At 34.7% G+C, this 18534-nt stretch overlaps 1 protein-coding gene and 1 long non-coding RNA gene across 2 annotated transcripts in view; both read right to left on the reverse strand.

Moving 5' to 3' along the window:
- The window catches only part of LOC127845581 (uncharacterized), a 478937-nt gene that overhangs the window by 222468 nt on the left and 237935 nt on the right, over window positions 1-18534 (reverse strand). The gene's annotated exons all lie outside the window — the stretch shown is intronic.
- The window catches only part of LOC127845225 (uncharacterized), a 155722-nt gene that overhangs the window by 35013 nt on the left and 102175 nt on the right, over window positions 1-18534 (reverse strand). The window contains 2 exon segments of the mRNA XM_052376031.1: window positions 83-164; window positions 2242-2269. Coding sequence (XP_052231991.1) covers window positions 83-164; window positions 2242-2269 — 110 coding nt within the window.

Consider the following 18534-nt stretch of genomic DNA (forward strand, 5'->3'; position numbering starts at 1 on the left):
ACCATGACTTGACCCCTTTGACCAATATTTTCAGACCCCCCCCCCCCCCTACTAAGAGTTTGCTGTTCCACAGTATGTATACCTCCTCCTTCTCTCTCGTCTCTCTGAAGATATTTGGGTCTCTTACTGTATCATCTTCCTCTGCACCGTTTTCTCGAATGTCGCTGCAAAATAACGCAGATCATACAACACTGACCCCTTATGACTTGAACACAAATCACAATTTCAGTACATAGTACATAATTATTGCAAACTTTTCAGCAGAATTACACAAAATTTAATTTTTATTAATTACAACAATTTATCCTGAAACACACATCACACATTTTCTTATATAATACTTTAAACTTAGCAGAAAAATTACACACACTTTAACTTGAACACATTAAAAACAAGATGTGTTTGTGAAACACAATGTCCCCCTATATGATGTTTGACCTTGTAGGATGACCTTGACCTTGACCCTTCACCACTCAAAATGTGCAGTTCTTGAGATACATACGCATTTCAAATATAAAATTGCAAGCTTCAATATTGCAGAAGTGACATTACATGCGCAATTTTGACCCATATATTTGACCTTGAAGGATGACCTTGACCTTGACCTTTCACCACTCAAAATGTGCAGCTCCACATGAATGCCAAATATCAAGTTGCTATCTTCAATATTGCAAAAGTATTCATAAAATGAGCGATTTTGGCCACATATATTTGACCTCTGACCTTGAAGGATGACCTTGACCTTTCACCACTCAAAATGTGCAGCTTCATGAGATACACATGCATGCCAAATATAAAGTTGCTATCTTCAATATAGCAAAAGTTATTGCAAAATGTTAAAGTTGGCGCAAACCAACCAACCAACCAACAGACAGGGCAAAAACAATATGTCCCCCACTACTATAATGGGGGACATAAAAAACATTATTATAATTTCTAACCTAGCTTTTACATCTCATAAGTATTGTTTTCCAGAACTGTGAATTACTATAGTTAAGTTAAGTGGGATAGTGGAATACACACCATTGAGCAAGTGTAACTTTAAACTTGACACAATATTAAGTAAGAAGTAATGAAGGCCTTTAATCTTGCATATCATTCCCAAAGCAGAATCACAAAAAAATCCAAAATCTCAACGACACTAATCCAAATTTAAACAAGAGCACCGCATAAAGGGTGCCACGCTCAGCTGTGGGTGCATTTTTGAAGAAATGAAAGCTTGTCAGAATTTAAAAAAATATATATATATATTTTTTTAGAGGTTACAGTGACCTTGACCTTTGACCTAGTGACCCAAATATGGGTGTGGCGTGTAGAACTCATCAAGGTGAATCTACATATGAAGTGTCAAAGTTGTAGGTGGAAGAACTTTGATTTTAGAGCCAATGTTCAAAACCTTGACAAATTGTTAAGGTTTTAGCACGACGCAGACGGTGGACGACACGACGACGGACACGACACGACATGACGAGCTATGACAATACCTCGGGTTTTTCCCGAAAACAGCTAAAAATCTTACAAACATTATAACTATAATTTATATGATTGTGTTTGTCTAATTTGAATAATTATAAAGAGTTATTTTCAATTAAATTCCCAAATTATGCTAGGTTTACATCTGGCCACGATTACCACGATGTCCCCGATATCAGAGCATCGTGGCGAACGTATCAGAGCGTGGAGTCAAATCGGGGTGATCGTGGGGGAGCGTAACGGAACGTGGTTGATCGTGGGCATCGGGACAGATTTTAAATCAAACTTAAATTTCACCACGATTGCCCCGATTCATTTTCTAATCTCAAATCGTAGGTCAAATCGCAGGAGATCGCAACAAAGCGGCTTTGTCGTGGGAGATCTTAACAGGACGTTACGGAACGTGGTGGAGTGTGGAAGCCAATCGTGTTGATCGCAACAAAGCGTAACAGAACGTGATGCAAATCGTGGGCTCGAGCGTAGCAACAAAACGTGCTGATTTCGTAAGGAAGTGTAACAGAACGTAGAGTATACCATTTAATCGTAGAGCTCCCCGATTTTTTAGCCTTTGGCTAATCGGATAGATCGTGGCCAGATGTAAACTTAGCATTAGTGGACGTATTTTCCCACAAAGAATTCCCAATCTTAATATTGCATTCTTTCCTACATAAGCAAGGAAAAGGACTGTAATTGAAGTAGTGTTCATTTCTTGTTAAGTTTTTATCATTGTCTGTTGTCACACCGTTATGTATTGACAAAAGGACTTACCTGGTGCCATTCATCTTCAGGGCATTCTCTGAAATGATACAAAAGAAAAACATTGTTTATTTTAATTACCTTATTTTTCAGACTAGCAGAACATCATTATACTCTTGTCATAGACTCACAAACTCAAACATAAAGTTTGTTAGAATCATTTTGGTTCAATTTAAATACATTTTGATCTGCAAGATGGCAAAAGGCCCTGATGCTTACCCGAGACGCCCAATGAACATTCATGTCCTGAGCAAGTACTTTGAACAAAGTAATCAAACAACATTAATTAGGTGCACCAACCATTTATCGCTAACAACATTATTATATCGATAGTGCAACAATCTCATTGAAGACGAAAGCAAACTATTTTGTAAGCGTATATAATTGTAATCCAGATTTCAACAAACACTGCTCCTGTTTGGTGACCATTTTTGGCACAGGGTGGGGCCATGTAGCTATGGAAAAACTCCTATAACAAGATAGGGTCATATCTTCGAAAAATCTAAGAATCCCTTCTGAAGGCAGCATCCCTAACTTAGGATCAGGCCAAAGATATCATGAGACAATGCACCAGTCCAAGATTGAGCAAATAAATGATAGCAACATCTCAGAATTCATCAAGGATGGTCAGCAACCTTCTGATAAAGAGATGCAACAAGGTGCTTAATTGAATCATAATTGCATCTAAATGGCAGTAAGGCTTTGTCCAATACCCAGATATCTGTCTAGGTTGGTTAAGCGAACATAAATTGTGTAAAAATGTTTTCATTGATTGTATTGGATCAAATATCACATTCTGTACAAACACTGTCTCATTGGGAAATACATTCCCATTAGTATAATTCACATAAAAATGATCATCTGATTACAAAGTTGCTATTGTATAAGGAAAACTTGCACGGATAAATAAACTGTGAAAACACTATTTCACATGCTGTAGTTCAACAGGACACGTTTTGACCTCCACAATCAATCATCAGCTCTCACATACAGTTAATGTTTGATTATCCCAAAACATGAAAATATTTACGCTCAAACCCACCTGCCAGTGGTCATTCCCCAAAAATGTGCAAAAACATTATTCCTCTATAACCCAAATTCCCAGAACAGTTCCTGAAAGTTTATTATTTTGGTTACACATATTCTTACTTCACAGGATGGACTTAAAACTGTTGTATCTACTTATCAATTCTAAATAAGATAGGATAGTTTGACACTTCATCTAGGATTTGTTTGGATACAATGGCTGGAGGTCTGGTCATGACACATCAAATGGTCAAAGGGCAGATTAGCCATGTCTATCACTATATGAAATGGTGTTCTGTGGGTCATGTATTACTGTGAGCAAAAATATATGGCCTTCTATATACATGTCTGATCAAGAATTAATATCTGGGAAAATAATTATCTCTTGTTTGTTTTTTCTTTCAATTGTTCTTGATCATTTTTTAATCATACAGAAAACATTTTAAGTTTATAGTTGTGAATAAATAACAAGAGAGCCAAGATGGCCCTAGTTCGCTCACCTGAGAGGAGTCGGTTCATTCAATCTTTGTCAAAAATATGAGCTAGTGATCAAGTGTTGTAGCCAGATGAGTCAGATACAATTATTACTTTGATTTGCATCAAGAAAATCATCCTTTTAAAATACTCAAGTATTAGGTGAACAAGCTGTGTTTGTGAAACACTATGTCCCCCATATATTTGACCTTTGACCTTGAAGGATGATCATGACCTTTCACCACTCAAAATGTGCAGCTCCATGAGATACACATGCATGCCAAATATCAAGTTGCTATCTTAAATATTGCAAAAGTGATTGCCAATGTTAAAGTTTGTCGCAAACCAACCAACAAATTTGTCGCAAACCAACCAACAAATTTGACCTTGAAGGATTACCTTGACCTTTCACCACTCAAAATGTGCAGCTCCATGAGACACACATAATGCCAAATATCAAGTTGCTATCTTCAATATTGCAAAATTTATGGCCAATGTAAAAGTTTGACTCAAACCAACAAACCAACCAACAAACCAACAGACAGGGCAAAAACAACATGTCTCCCAGCATAGACTGGCAGACATAAAAATAAACTGCCCTGTCCACCTGGCAGCCATTATTGTCTAAGGACCGCAACCATTTTCAAACTTAACTCACGTATCTAATAAAAACTATTGGACCAAATTTCATGAAGATTGGACCTAAAATGTGACTTCTAGAGTGTTCACATGTTTTCACTATATCATACATATTTAGAAAACTGCCCCGCCCCCTGGTGGCCATTTTTTTTCACAGATCTGGACCATTTTTGAACTCATCCAATATATCAATAAAACCAATGTTTTGACCAAGTTTCATGATGATTGGGCAAAAATTGTGACTTCAAGAGTGTTCAAAAGGTTTCTCCATAGCCACATAAGGAAAACTGCCTTGCCCACTCAGGTGGCCACTTTTTTCATCAGACCAGAAGCACTTTTGAACTCAACCAACATATCATTCAGACAAACATTTTAACAAAGTTACATGAAGATTGGGCATAAAACGTGACTTCTACAGTGTTTACAAGGTTTTACTTTTTTTTTACCTAGTGACCTAGTTTTTGACCCAGCATGATCCAGTTTCGAACTCGATCAAGTTATCATTGGGACAAATCTTCTGACCATGTTTCATGAAGATTGGACAAGAAATGTGGCCTCTACAGTGTTTATAAACCAAATGTGGATGTACGAAGGACAGCTGACAAAGACCCATCCTAAAAGCTCACCTGAGAAATCAGGTGAGGTGCATCAAATTGGGATCTCATTGAAAATGTTTGTATAAATATGTTGTGAATAACTTCAATGTAAAAACCCTCATGAGTTTTGACAAACAATAATGCAACAGGAATATTATGATTTTTTTCTCTCCAAAAACAATGATTTCATCATAGAATCTCCATCATAAGCTTTTTTATTCTATTAGAATTTTAACAATTTATAACGAATTTTCACTGTGCAATATTGTTTCAATATATTATTTTTGAAACAATACGACATGATGCTTGTTATACAAGATAATCTCATGTCCTTAAAATTCCAGATCAAAGACTTTCAACATGACCTCTAATATTATCTTACTGTTACATATATAACTTTATTTCAATAACATCTTTCATTTGTATCATGTTGGAGACCAAAGCCAGCCCATAGGTTTTATCTCCAGTGATTGTTGTTATCAATGAACCTGTCTGGAACAATTTCATCACAGCTGATTATCTATAGTCTCAGATAATTAACACAAACAAATTACATCTAAGGCATTCTTAGTGCATAGATCACCCTCATCATATGACCCTCATCAATTATCCAACTTATCATCATCATCACCATAATCATCATCAACTTCACCACAAAACAATAATTTTGTTTTAAAAAGAATCACAATATTGTATAGTTGAAAAATATATCACAACAAAACATCAACAGACTAAATGCTCAGTCCCTTGTTTCTGTGTGAATTTTCTTAATCTCTTTTTAAGAAAAATTACAATTCTTTTGAAAGTTACTATAATTGTTTGTTTATAAGTTATTTTGTAGAACACAAAACCATGAAATATTAGGACCATAAATAACATATTTTATCACGTTTCCTAAGCCTGGTCTTACAAGTAGTATTCACTTAACATCTGCAGGTAATATATTATTTTGTCATGGTCCTTCCCCGTTATTGTCTGCAAATGGCTGACAAGGTGTCATTATGTAAGGGCCTAATTTCTCAGGTGAAGAATATCCTCTACAAATTGACCAAGGTGTTTACAATTAAAAACAAATACATGAACTTATGTCATGAAGTACCAGACTTGCAATAACTTGTTTTAATACGAAAGGTTTAGCTCTTCTTTCCAGTGGCTGTTGGTTTATGATTCCGGCATGGCTCTGCAGGTTACAAGTAGATAAATCAAAGTTTTAGAGCCCTAAATCTATGTTTGTTTGGCCAGCAGTGAACTAATATTATAGTGTTTTATACCCCGCCATAGGCGTTTGGATATTGTTTTGGCGTTGTTTGTCCATCTTTCTTTCCATCCATCCGTCGGTTCAGAGCCATATCTTGGAATGGCTTTGGCGGATTTTATTGAAACTTGTTATGAGTATAAATATGGATAAGAGGATGATGCACCCCAAATGGCATTGTAAACCATCTGTTAATAACGGAGTTATGGCCCTTTGTATCGTGAGAAAATGCTTTTTAATATAAGCTTAGAGCTGTATCTCCATTAACACATGAGCCAGAGCCATGAAACTTGACATAGTTATTTTCAATCATCTGGGGGTGCTTCACATTCAACACCCATAATCCTAGGGGCTAAGGTCAAGGTCACACATTGAGGTCAAAGGGCGTTGTCCAACCGTCCAGAAAACTTTAGTGTCCAGAAGCATATTGGTGGGAGATATCAATTTAACGAGTTCGCTTGTTAACCTTATTTTTGTTAATTTTTGTAAGTATTGCCCCGTCCTCTAAGGCCATCATGAATCCTCAGGTGTGCACTGTTACACTAGTATTGCCAAATGCCAGTTCATACTTTGCCCATCTGTTTTCCATGCACAAATGTGACTAATTAATTCAACACTCAGATGAACCTACTCCTAGAGTTTTATCAGACAAACCTACTGTTACTTAATGAGGAACAGTGGATACCACTTCAGAGGGTACTTATCTAACTCTTTGGAATGGTTGATGACTTTTACATGAAAATTATTCACTGTCCTATGCACTTTTAAGGTTATAACTTCAACGGGAAATGTAATATCTTTACAGATTAACGAACACATCCAACCAATGCATCATTTTCTTAAATTTCAAACCTATGTTTTAAGATATAAAGAGACTTATATCAATTTTACACTTCTGCAACAGCTGTTTGCATATTTAATTTGCGTAATTTCTTAGTGAAGAAAAATTTAGGACATTGACAGAACTATAAATATATCTAATATTACATAGTGGTTTTCAAAAAGACTACAAGGCCATTTGTCTACATGCACACCCATTATTTTCAAAGATACCTCAATGCAAACATTTCCTTGTTGTTGTTTTACTCTTACATAAAGCCTTTCATAGAAACAACGTGTTACAGTGATGTACACAGATCATTTTGCACAAAATTGATTTCTGTTAAGCAAACACACATGTTTACATTTTTTCATAGAATCTGTTTATAGCAAGAATTGCCAAGAAAAATACCATCAATTCTTATAAAAAATCAAGATATTTTTCTAACAAACTACCTGGGTTTGAGTATGGGTACAAATCCAAAACGTTCATGCCTTTCCCGGACTCCTTACTGATACTTAGCCGCCGGACATAAGTCCCATACCACGGTGATTTACTGGGCGACTGACCTGGCGTGGCCTTAGTTATGGGCACAGTGTCCTCTGTAGCCTCACATACCTCCATTCCAGAAGTGTCCTTCATTGTTTAAGCACTTATTTTCTTGTATTTAAAATAAATAAATCGTTTTAATAACACAAATTTGTTATCGTTATTTTGTTTAGTTAAGTTTATGTTCCTGTTTTAATTTGAAAGAATGCTAGTAAAAATTATTGTTTACACTACACAATTTGAAACTCTTCTCTACAAGATAATCATGAATGTAATAATAATTAATATTTTCTGTCAATGTTTATTGAATTTTACATTTATCCAATCTTTTATTTACAACTCAAAATCACAGGTGCAAATTCAAGAAAAAATTACGAACACATAATTAAGATAATGATCACACTTTGTTCATATAAACTATCATTATCACTGCAATAATCCATAAACTGAACTATGTAATCTGTTTTACTTTATCACCCAGTAAATTCATTAACTGTTGTTTACGATGCCCCAACCATTTATGTTTCTTAGTACCTCACCCTTGTGTGATAGGCCTGGTGATCTGATGTTAAAGGGGTACTGTCAAATGCAAGTGATTAATGGTTAAAGGGGTAGTGCCATATGTTAATCAATTTCTCAACACAAACAGCCAAATGTATGAGTAATACAAATGGATTGGTTTACCAAAATAACTTAATACTCAGAGATAAGTGGAAACATTTTATCATATAAATAAAGGTTCATCTCTAAATTCTCAAAATCAGGTCTCACTTTTCATAAAACTATAGGAATACTGCTGTTTGTGAATAAACTAATATGGGTTGACAGATTAAATGCAAACTACCCAATGTTAAAGTAGTACAAATGAATTGGTTAAGCAAAATTAATAACTACTCACAGACCATTGGTTAAAGGGTATATGAACATGTTAGTATTAACCATTTACCACTTTAGATACGTATTTTGACACATTTGTTGTCCCTTAGCAAGGTAAATTTAATTTTAATTAAAGACCTTTCTTACTACGTCCAAGTTTTAAAGGCTTCATTTCCAACCCTTAGATACTGATGAGCAGAAAACAACATAAAACTTTAACAAACTGCCAGGCTGTTCTGGTTTACTGCCATTTGCATATAGCCATTTTCACTTTGCTTCTGAGTGGGAAAGGGTTTAATGGTTCAGCACGATATCTTCACAATCAGGCCTCAATGATCACTTAATTATTTGGGCACTGATCACTTAATTATTTGGGCACTGTTGTATGTGAACAAAACAAACTGGGTCAACAAATAGTATGCAAATAAGTTCAGGATAATGGCTTAGCTAAATTAACAACATCAAAATTGATCCCCTCTGTCGATAGATTGGAGTTAAGTTGTATTAGTCGATTAAAATGTACTCACATGCCTCCAAGGAATGTGAAGATACCCAAGTGATATCTTGGTAAAAAATGTTATTATTGGTTAAATAATGTATTAGCAAGTGATGTCTAATGATAATTATGCCTTAGGTACTCGCATTTCATGGGTAATGGATTTAATACTCAACAGAAAACAAAAATATTACTGAGTCATTAAAAAGCAGATGCACTATAAATTGGTTCTTGTTCTTTCAATAATCACACATATAATTAATAAAATAATTTAATATTGCCATGGTCACCAAAAAAATATATAACTCCTATTTTGAATTCATTACAGCAATCAATTATTAAATTTTGGATCTTAATGCATTGGAAAATTGACTAGGACACTGGAATTCTGTTATCAGAAAGCCTTTACTGTCAAGTTAATGGCATCTCAGGTAAATATTGTGGGCTAATCTAATCCTGCAATTTACAATAAATTAAGTGGGCTCTTTCACAAACAAATGGTCATACAGATATCAAACAATATTGATATAACTGCTCTGACATTTATCATAAGGAACAAACACACAGCAAACATTCTGATCAATAAAAAGGGTTTTTAGAACATCTGCTTGGAACTTCTGTTACATAAATGCTTTAATTTTTTTACAATTTTCAGACTGACACAAGATCACTTTATCAACAGAAAGCAACACAATTATAGAAACAATATAACTATGTTTTAGAACCTACATAAAAATACCAGTTCATAAAACAATGCAGTTTAATCATCAAAATTCAAAAAATAAAGCAAAAAGGGACATTTATTGCTCCCCTAACCCCATCATGCTTTTGATCTTCAAATGTGACCCTGTTCTTCAAATGTGACCTTCACCTTGAGGTGGCCTTATGCTCATGTCTCAATGGCTTTAACACATTTGTGCCAAGTTTCAGAAAATTCTTCAAAAGGCAAATGAGATATGGTACCAAAAAGATAATCTTGAAGTCTGAAATGGCATACATAACACTTTTCCTGCAGGGGTGGGGGGATTACCACATAATAACTTCTCGTGTATATCTATCAAGTATACTGAACAGAGAAACCATCTGGTGTGGCCAACCTTATTATGAATCTGTTTTGGCCAAGCTTATTATGCACAGATTATTAGTAGTTATGACAAATCTCTCTAGTCTAAGAGATGGAACATTTTTTCCAATTTACAAATATGTATCATCACTGGCCAAGTAATGATGGAAACACAATAATGCTTTGGGAGATTCAACTGATGGGGATAGATGAATGTTAATGGCCAAACATTCTCACCAGGGTTAAGCTGGTGATAAGGAATCAGGATGGATTTCTGAAAGGTATCACATTGTCATACCTATATCATCAACACCTATGAATCAAATAGGGAGGGGTGGGGTATGCACCGAAATCACTGCAGAATATTAAGGGAAGGGTAAGGCATGTACCGGAATGACTTGCAGAATATTATACCAAGACTCATGTTAATGAACATTATTTTTCCTTTGTGTCCATGACATGTATATCTTAAGTGTTCAGTTTTCTTTACAAGTTGGTTATACTTTTATTCAAATAATCGTGGATGATAGCTCTTTTTGTGTAAATTTCTATTTATCAAGTTTATATAAATGTAGGTTCTTGGCAAATACCTATTTTATTTATTGTATACGTCACTATTGATTAGAAAACATAAATTTGGAAATCTGCATAATTTCATAGAAATTGCAGAGATGCCTAGGTCAATGATAATGTACCTATTGAGACAGGCATGATAAAGCAGTACTCAGTGAGTACTAGCTGGCTCCAATTAATTAATTAATTGATATACATGAATTAATTCAGTGCAGTGCGCTAACAATTACCAGACTGGCAGGGAAGGCAGATGGGTCATATCTAGAAGACAGCTGCAAGGTTCACGTTGCTCTTACAATTAATTCATTCAGAATAAGGGTTATTACCATCAACAGAATTATTTAAAACAACACTTTGAAATTTCATTTCTATTTTGATCAAAACTTATTATTAACTAAACATGTCTTTGAATATCAAAATAAATCAGAAAGCCACATAAAAAACCTTTGCAAATTTTCTTCAAAATATTAAATGTAAAATGTACAACAATAACATATGTGAATGATGTACTATGTACATAGATGTAATGTATGATATACTGTATGATATATTTGAATCATATGTTCCATGGTTAGATGCCAAAGTTATCTGCCCAGACAAAGAGACTTCAATTACAGGCCTAGGTGAGAATTAGGCCAAAATTCCTGAGATCATTGTCCCCTCTAGAGGAATGACTCAAGATTACCAACCAATTAAGAGATACTTACAAAATATTGTTAGACAAGTAGCTTTGTAGAATACCGAAAAAAAAGTTGTAGTTCTGACGATAAAAAATATTATTATATACCTATTTAATGCTTTTAACAAAACACAGGTTGTATCAATCGTTGATATAAAAAATCCCGTATTACGCTACTCGCTGTTTCCAATTCCGTATTACCATACTAGCCGGACTACTTCGACCCATTTAATGACGTCACATTACACGCACCGAAAATAGAAATATTTTATATTATGAAATATATTACGTAGCACATTGTGTGACTTCATTTCTGTGACAAAACACAATAGTTTTATCTAAACTCTGTAAGGACATGTCGGACGTGGTGTTTTTTAACAGTAAACTATGTGTTAAAAACATATTTTTGAGTGTGTTCATCATGCATAAATGTATATTTCAATAGGAATACAATAAAATAGTGTGGTTCAAACTAAGTTTCGATAAAGACATGGAAGATAGAAGTGGAAGTGCATATCGTTTTAACGTTTTTGTTATAAACATCGGATTAAAGTTTTCAACTTAATTGTTATAAAAATTGGATTAACTATAGCATTAAGGAAACCTGTGTTTTCCCGGTTCGAATGTTTACACGTTAATTTACATAAACTGTATTCATACGTGTCTTAAATAAACTATGGCGTACTGTTTTAGTCATTGTTTTGTCAGTTTTGTTAAAGTAAAAAATACAATTGTTAACTGTTTTCGTTAGTTGTTGTATATAATAAAAGGAATATTACGCTAGTCAATTGTTCCAAGAGTTTGTATCACTCTCGTGGCTTGTGCTATTTCGCATCACACAAGCCACTCGAGTGATACAAATTCTTGGAACAATTAACTAATTCGTATTTACGAATAACATAAGTTATAAATATAAAAACAGAAGTGTTAGGTTTAAACTACACAGAAGGGAGTTCTATATTTGTATTTGTGGAGAATTCAAAAGAATTTAAATATGCACGGGAATTTTGACCAACATTTCCTAAATAATAAGGATTTGTACAATATTGATTTTTTTTTAAATTTAAAGTGAAATCCCTACAATATCTACAAACTGCCTTTAACATAAATACATCAATACAGGTGAGTTAAGTCCATCACAGTCCAGCCCTACTACCTAAACATGCCAATGAATACATTACAACAAACATCTCATTAGGTCACATCCCACTAACAGAATTGTAAATCTGAACACCTACCACCCAAATCACTTTTCATTGAAAATCACAACATTAAGGGCCAGTTCATTTCAGATTGAAACAGACATTTACAACATAAAGGCAACCTCCCATGTGAAGATATAAACCTCGCATGGTATGATACATAAGGACAACTTATTAAAATTCCAGACATTATATTGAGTGTTCTTATCCTTACCCATACCTGGAAAGATGGCAGATTTCAGACAAGAAAAATACAAATGTGCATGCCTTTCAGAGCTAAGGGACATACAAAACACAATGCTTTTATTTGATACATTATGGAATATATGTCACACAAATTTACTTATTTACTGCAAGTATGTGAATACACATATAATCTTTTATTGTTCCGATTGTTTTTTGCTTAGCCTATTAATGAACTTGTATTTGATGCAAAGCATTTAAACTCACCTTCAGCTTATACATATTTATACATTAAAATTCATGGCAATTGTTACGACATCATAATGTCTAACAAACATTTCTTGAATGGAAGAAAATCAACAAACAAGACATGGGGTAGGTACTCCACAGGTCTAATAAGATAGGCATTTCTTGTCATGTTGAAGTAGAAATTGGATCATCCAACAAATAATTCTGTAACATTGAGATACAAAATAATTAATGTATAACAATTTACTGAGACATGACCCAATAGACTCTTATCTTTACCTCCACTTGACACTGAACACATGCAATACACAGTATCATCTTTACCATTTTTCTGAGAGAAAAAAAATCAGAAATTAACCCTTTCCCACTTTGAAGCAAAGTGAAACCGGCTATGTGAAAACAGCATAAAACCAGAATAGCCTGCGAGTAACTGGCAGTAATAGATAGTAACTCTATCTAATGGTAAAGGGTTATAAGCAGAGTTTTTACAACCCAACCTGTGTATAGCAGCCAGTCAAGGGAACTGGTAAAAGTGGCTGCTGTAGGCAGGTAACTTTTTAATTTAAAGTCATGTGACCAGTCTTTTGAGATGGTTGGTCAGCTGATCATTCTCATTAAAACTAGCATTCTTATTCTTAGTAACTCACAGTCTGTTCAGGTTTTGATATGCTGTTTGCTGCTCAGCAGTATCTAAGGGTTGGAAATGAAGCCTTTGAAACTTGAATCTAGTAAGAAAGGTCTTTAATTAAATTTAACTTTCTGAGGGACTACAAATGCGTATCTAAGTGGTTACGGGTTAAATATGCAGAGAGCCACAAAACAAAAATCAAAGCGCTGAAGGCACTGAAGTTGTTCGCTGTTGTCGTCCTTGATTGGCTTGTGTGCATTGCACAGGCTAATCCGTGTGCACAGGCTAATCTTATTTGACGTGCATTAAGCCCCGTTTTTACTGAAAGCAGCCAATATGTACAGATTTCAATGACAAACACTAGACTGGCCAATGTCGACTTACAAGCTGGTATATAAACTCACTGCTAGAGGGTATATACACTCACTGCTAGAGCAGAATCATTTGTCGTCTGCTGTAATCGTCCCTTGCAGAGTGAGTTGTGGTTCTTACCGTACTTAAGGCTTCTAAGCACATACTGATTTGCAAAATATGATCTGTAAATTTAGCTGGCCGCTAACGCGACCAACTAAAACCACATCTATTCCAAGAACAATATTCATTAGTTTCCAAAACTTGTTATCGGACCTGTCCACCAACAGTCTTTTAAAGAAAACTAGTAAGGTAAAGTTCATGTGCATTTGATTAGGTTTTGGTCATCAAGCATGTATACTTATATTAACTGACAATAAACTTGCACATGAAATAGCGTCCTACCTTCCAGGCCCGTATTCCAACAGCCAATCAGAAAGTAGATCAAAAATGTAACCCAGCTCCAAAATACCCGTAGGAAGTTAAAGAGGGGCAAATCCATGATGGACATTATAATTTTAAACCTCTTAACTTTCCAATAAAATTCTTCGACCGTACTTAATACTATAGAAAAATATCTAATAATGTGTCTACTTTCACAAAATATAACATATAATCGTTTTTATTGTCTTAATAATGTAGAATAATCCATTCAGATCCATTCTAAAATGTAACACTTCTTTTACATTTACAATGAGTAGCAGTTGCTATTAAACTTTTTATTGTCTTGTAGTGTTTACACAACAAATATGTGGACAGTCATTTTGGACCAAGGATGAACAAGTCTCTGCCATAAAGTATCGAACAAACATGGTCATTTACTTTAAGGGGAATGTCATCTTTTTCTTATTTATCACTGACAGTGTAAATAGTCCCCTTTGCCTTTGACCAGTTTTGGAGATTAAGAAATGTGGTCAACGAAATGCTGAACTCTCCTGTGCGATGCAAGCCAACAAATAATTGTGTATGATCTTTTTATGAAGAGATAATCATATGTTTAACAAGGGTATTTCGCGTCACCGTGACCTTGACCTTTGACCTAGTGACCTCAAAATCAATAGGGGTCATCTGCGAGTCATGATCAATGTACCTATGAAGTTTCATGATCCTAGGCCCAAGCGTTCTTGAGTAATCATCCGGAAACCACCTGGTGGACGGACCGACAGACCGACCGACATGAGCAAAGCAATATACCCCCTCTTCTTCGAAGGGGGGCATAAATATATGAGCAGCACTATGGAAAAAACACGCTTAATAAATGTGAAGAAAGTGTGGTCCTAACATGAGCCTGTGTGGTAAGCAAAGGAATAACACTTTCTACTTTTGTATATGTTGGTAATATATTATACATATTGAATTACATTTAATAGTCCTAGAATTCAAAGTTCAACATAAATTGAATCTGAAAGTTATTAGTAATGTTAATTATAGTTGCACTTAAACCGTGATAAGAATATGTCTATGTGAAACATTCATAGAAATACTGTTGATTTATACCCTTTCCCCATTCAAATGCCCAAAATAATAGATCATCTTCTAATGTTTTAATTAACATGCATTTGATGGCTTTAGAATAAGTTTCAAGAACAATATCTTTTAACTTGCTTACAGAAATTGTATAATTTGTATTTATATGGTTACTGAATGATACCTGTACCAGAACCCCTTCACCTTGTTATATAAATTGGGCATAAAATTGTGTAAAATAAATTGAGCATTAAATGTCTGTTCCACTTAAACCCTTTCATGAATAATTAGCCAGAATTTGGAAAGGCAAGGGAAACAACTGGTACTGGTACATACTGAATTATCATCTGATGTGCTGGAGTGACCGCCCTTCTTGCAAATCCATGTTTTCAGTTTCGGAGAAGCTGATTGTACAATGGGAAAGAATTATAACTGGCTGAATTTTTAAGGTCTATATTTTCAGCAGATGTTATTGCCCTTTTATACAAGACTTGTCTCAAAAGGACAATCACTATCTAACGGTTTCAACTTTCTAGATTATGAAAATATACAATTAAAACTTATACAGAAAAGGATCAAATTATAAATATGTATGAAACATGTAGATATGGCTTACATTTGATTACCCAACGGAAACCAAATATATGTTATCCAAGTGAGTGAGAGTAAGTTTATTTCGCTGTCTTCCATGTTCAACTTCTAAAAAGCAATTGTGTCCCTGCCTTCTCTTTTGTAAGGCCTATGTAATATTTTCAGGATTTTCTTGCGCTTCATTATCAAATTAAGTTCATCAAAAAAAGGAAAAGTTCCTCTATTTCACAGCAGATAAATGTCCTTAAAGGGTCCAGTTTCAGCCCTTTTTGCCATTTTTTCTTATTTTCAATACGATTTTATATGGGAGCTTGTTGATCATGAGTATACAATCATTATAACATGTCCGGGAAGGCTGGAAAAACATCCTGGCTGTTAGGTTTGTATCAAAATGTTCTTGATGAGACAAAGATCACATTGAGAGAAATGATTTGGATGAATGCAAACAAATTAATATCAATTTGGAATCAGAAAACTTAGATACAAACTCCTCAAAGATGCCTTCTGCCATTTGTTATCAAGTGACAAAGTTAAACTGCTCCTTATTTGGACATAAAACTGCCAATTCAGAATTTTATGTAGCCATTTTAAGTTTTACTGACTTTTTACATTTCTATGATGGGCATTGGACCACCATTGTAGTTACTTTGGTTGCCTATTTGCAATTGTTTTTCAATGGGGCTATATTAATACAATGAAAACAATTTAATGCCATTGCACACAGCCCTGTGTATGTCTGTCTTCAACAGCTACATCAATATAGCGCTGAAACAGCAAAATATTCACATAAACCTGTGGGACATACTATAAAACTTTTATCACACTTTTATCTAGTGAATAAAGCTGTATTGACTGATACAAGTCCCTATCAGTATTGTTGACATTTCGCCAACAAGGAGCAGATAGGTTGGACCTGATAGTCATCTGAAGGTTGCCAACAGTCTGCAGTAATGCCTGCTTCAGAGCAAGTACTATGAACAGTTAATACTGTAAATACAAAAATGGGGCTTAGTGCATGTGCCTAAAGTGCAGTTCGCACAGGCTAATTAGGGATGACACTCTTCATTAAAACACAATACTCCTAAGAAACAAAAAGTGTTGTCCCTGGTTTGCAGACTGCACAGGCTAATCTAAGACAACACTTAATGCACATGCATTAAGCCTGCATTTCCCAGAGCTCAGCTTAGTTATTATTGTGAGACTTACTACAACTTAGATAGTTCTCCCTGGTGCACGTCTGGATAGCTCAACAATAACTCAATAACAAAATTACCATTTGTTTCATGCCTTCTTTAACTTTCCTAAAGTTTAATAATGATTTTACCAATAAGGGACCACAACTGCAGCAGCCATAAGCAAAAGTAACCCAATATTACAAAATTTTAATAAAAAATAAGAGCTGTCAGAAGACAGCACGCTCGACTTTTCGAGTGCTTGACAGAATACATAAGCCATCATGGGTAAATTGTTCATATTCAATAAGGTCAAGGTAATATAGTCATATTCTAACTGGAAGAGGATCATAATTGAAACATTTTGATCGCTTATGTTTTAAAGAAGTGGTACATTGTAGACAATTTTGAGTTCAGGTATATTTTCCACAATCTATGGTCGGGGTTGGTTAAAAGTTTTTATAAAGTCAAATAACTTAAACACTATCAAACATAATTAACTCAAACTTGGAATACTTCTTTGTGGCAACAAGACAACTGTGTAGGTCAAGGTGCATAACTCTGTCAGTATTATTTTTAGAGTTATGTCCCTTTTTAACTTAGAATGTTGGGTTAAATTTTTTAATAAGTTCAAATACTTAATACTATTAAAGATAATCAATTCAGACTTGGACTACATTCTAATGGGGACAAGACACTTGTTTAGTTCTAGCTGGATAACTCTGTCAACAACATTTGTAAAGTTATGCCCCTTTTTAACTTAGAATAAATTGTTAAATTTCTAAAACTTTCACACTATCAAAGATATTTAACTCAAACTTGGAATACTTCTTTATGGCAGCAAGACAATTGTGCAGGTCAAGGTGCATAACTCTTTTGAAAAAAATTATGAGCTTATGTCATCACCTGAGTGGCGTTGGTGTCTTCGTTGGCGTCTGCGTTGGCGTCTGCGTCCGGTTAAGTTATGTGTTTAGGTCCACCTTTTCCATAAAGTATCAAAGCTATTGTAATTGAAAGGTACTTTTCTTTTTTACCATAAAATGAAAACCATATTCCACAAAACAATCCACAAAAACATAACCTTATGATATCTTTTCATACCACTAACTAGCTTGATTGCAAAGAAAGCCTAAGGCTTATTTGAAATGCTCTCAAGTCCATTTCCTGGGACTAAAACCAGTACTTGGTGTTTATGGGGGAAATCTAAAGAACGCTCCCCCAGTGGGCATTGAATCTGTGACTTCCTGATCGCTATGCGGGCACCATATCCCCTACACCACTGAGACCTCGTCATACCACTTGAAATGTAAGAAAAATCATTTCATTAATCACTAGCAAGGTTTTAATTTTAGACCACATTTTTCCTTACCACAACACATATGAAATTCCAGGTAGAGCGTAGTTCACCATGAGAAC

Source organism: Dreissena polymorpha, chromosome 1 (assembly GCF_020536995.1).
Source record: "Dreissena polymorpha isolate Duluth1 chromosome 1, UMN_Dpol_1.0, whole genome shotgun sequence".
Classification (NCBI taxonomy): domain Eukaryota; kingdom Metazoa; phylum Mollusca; class Bivalvia; order Myida; family Dreissenidae; genus Dreissena; species Dreissena polymorpha.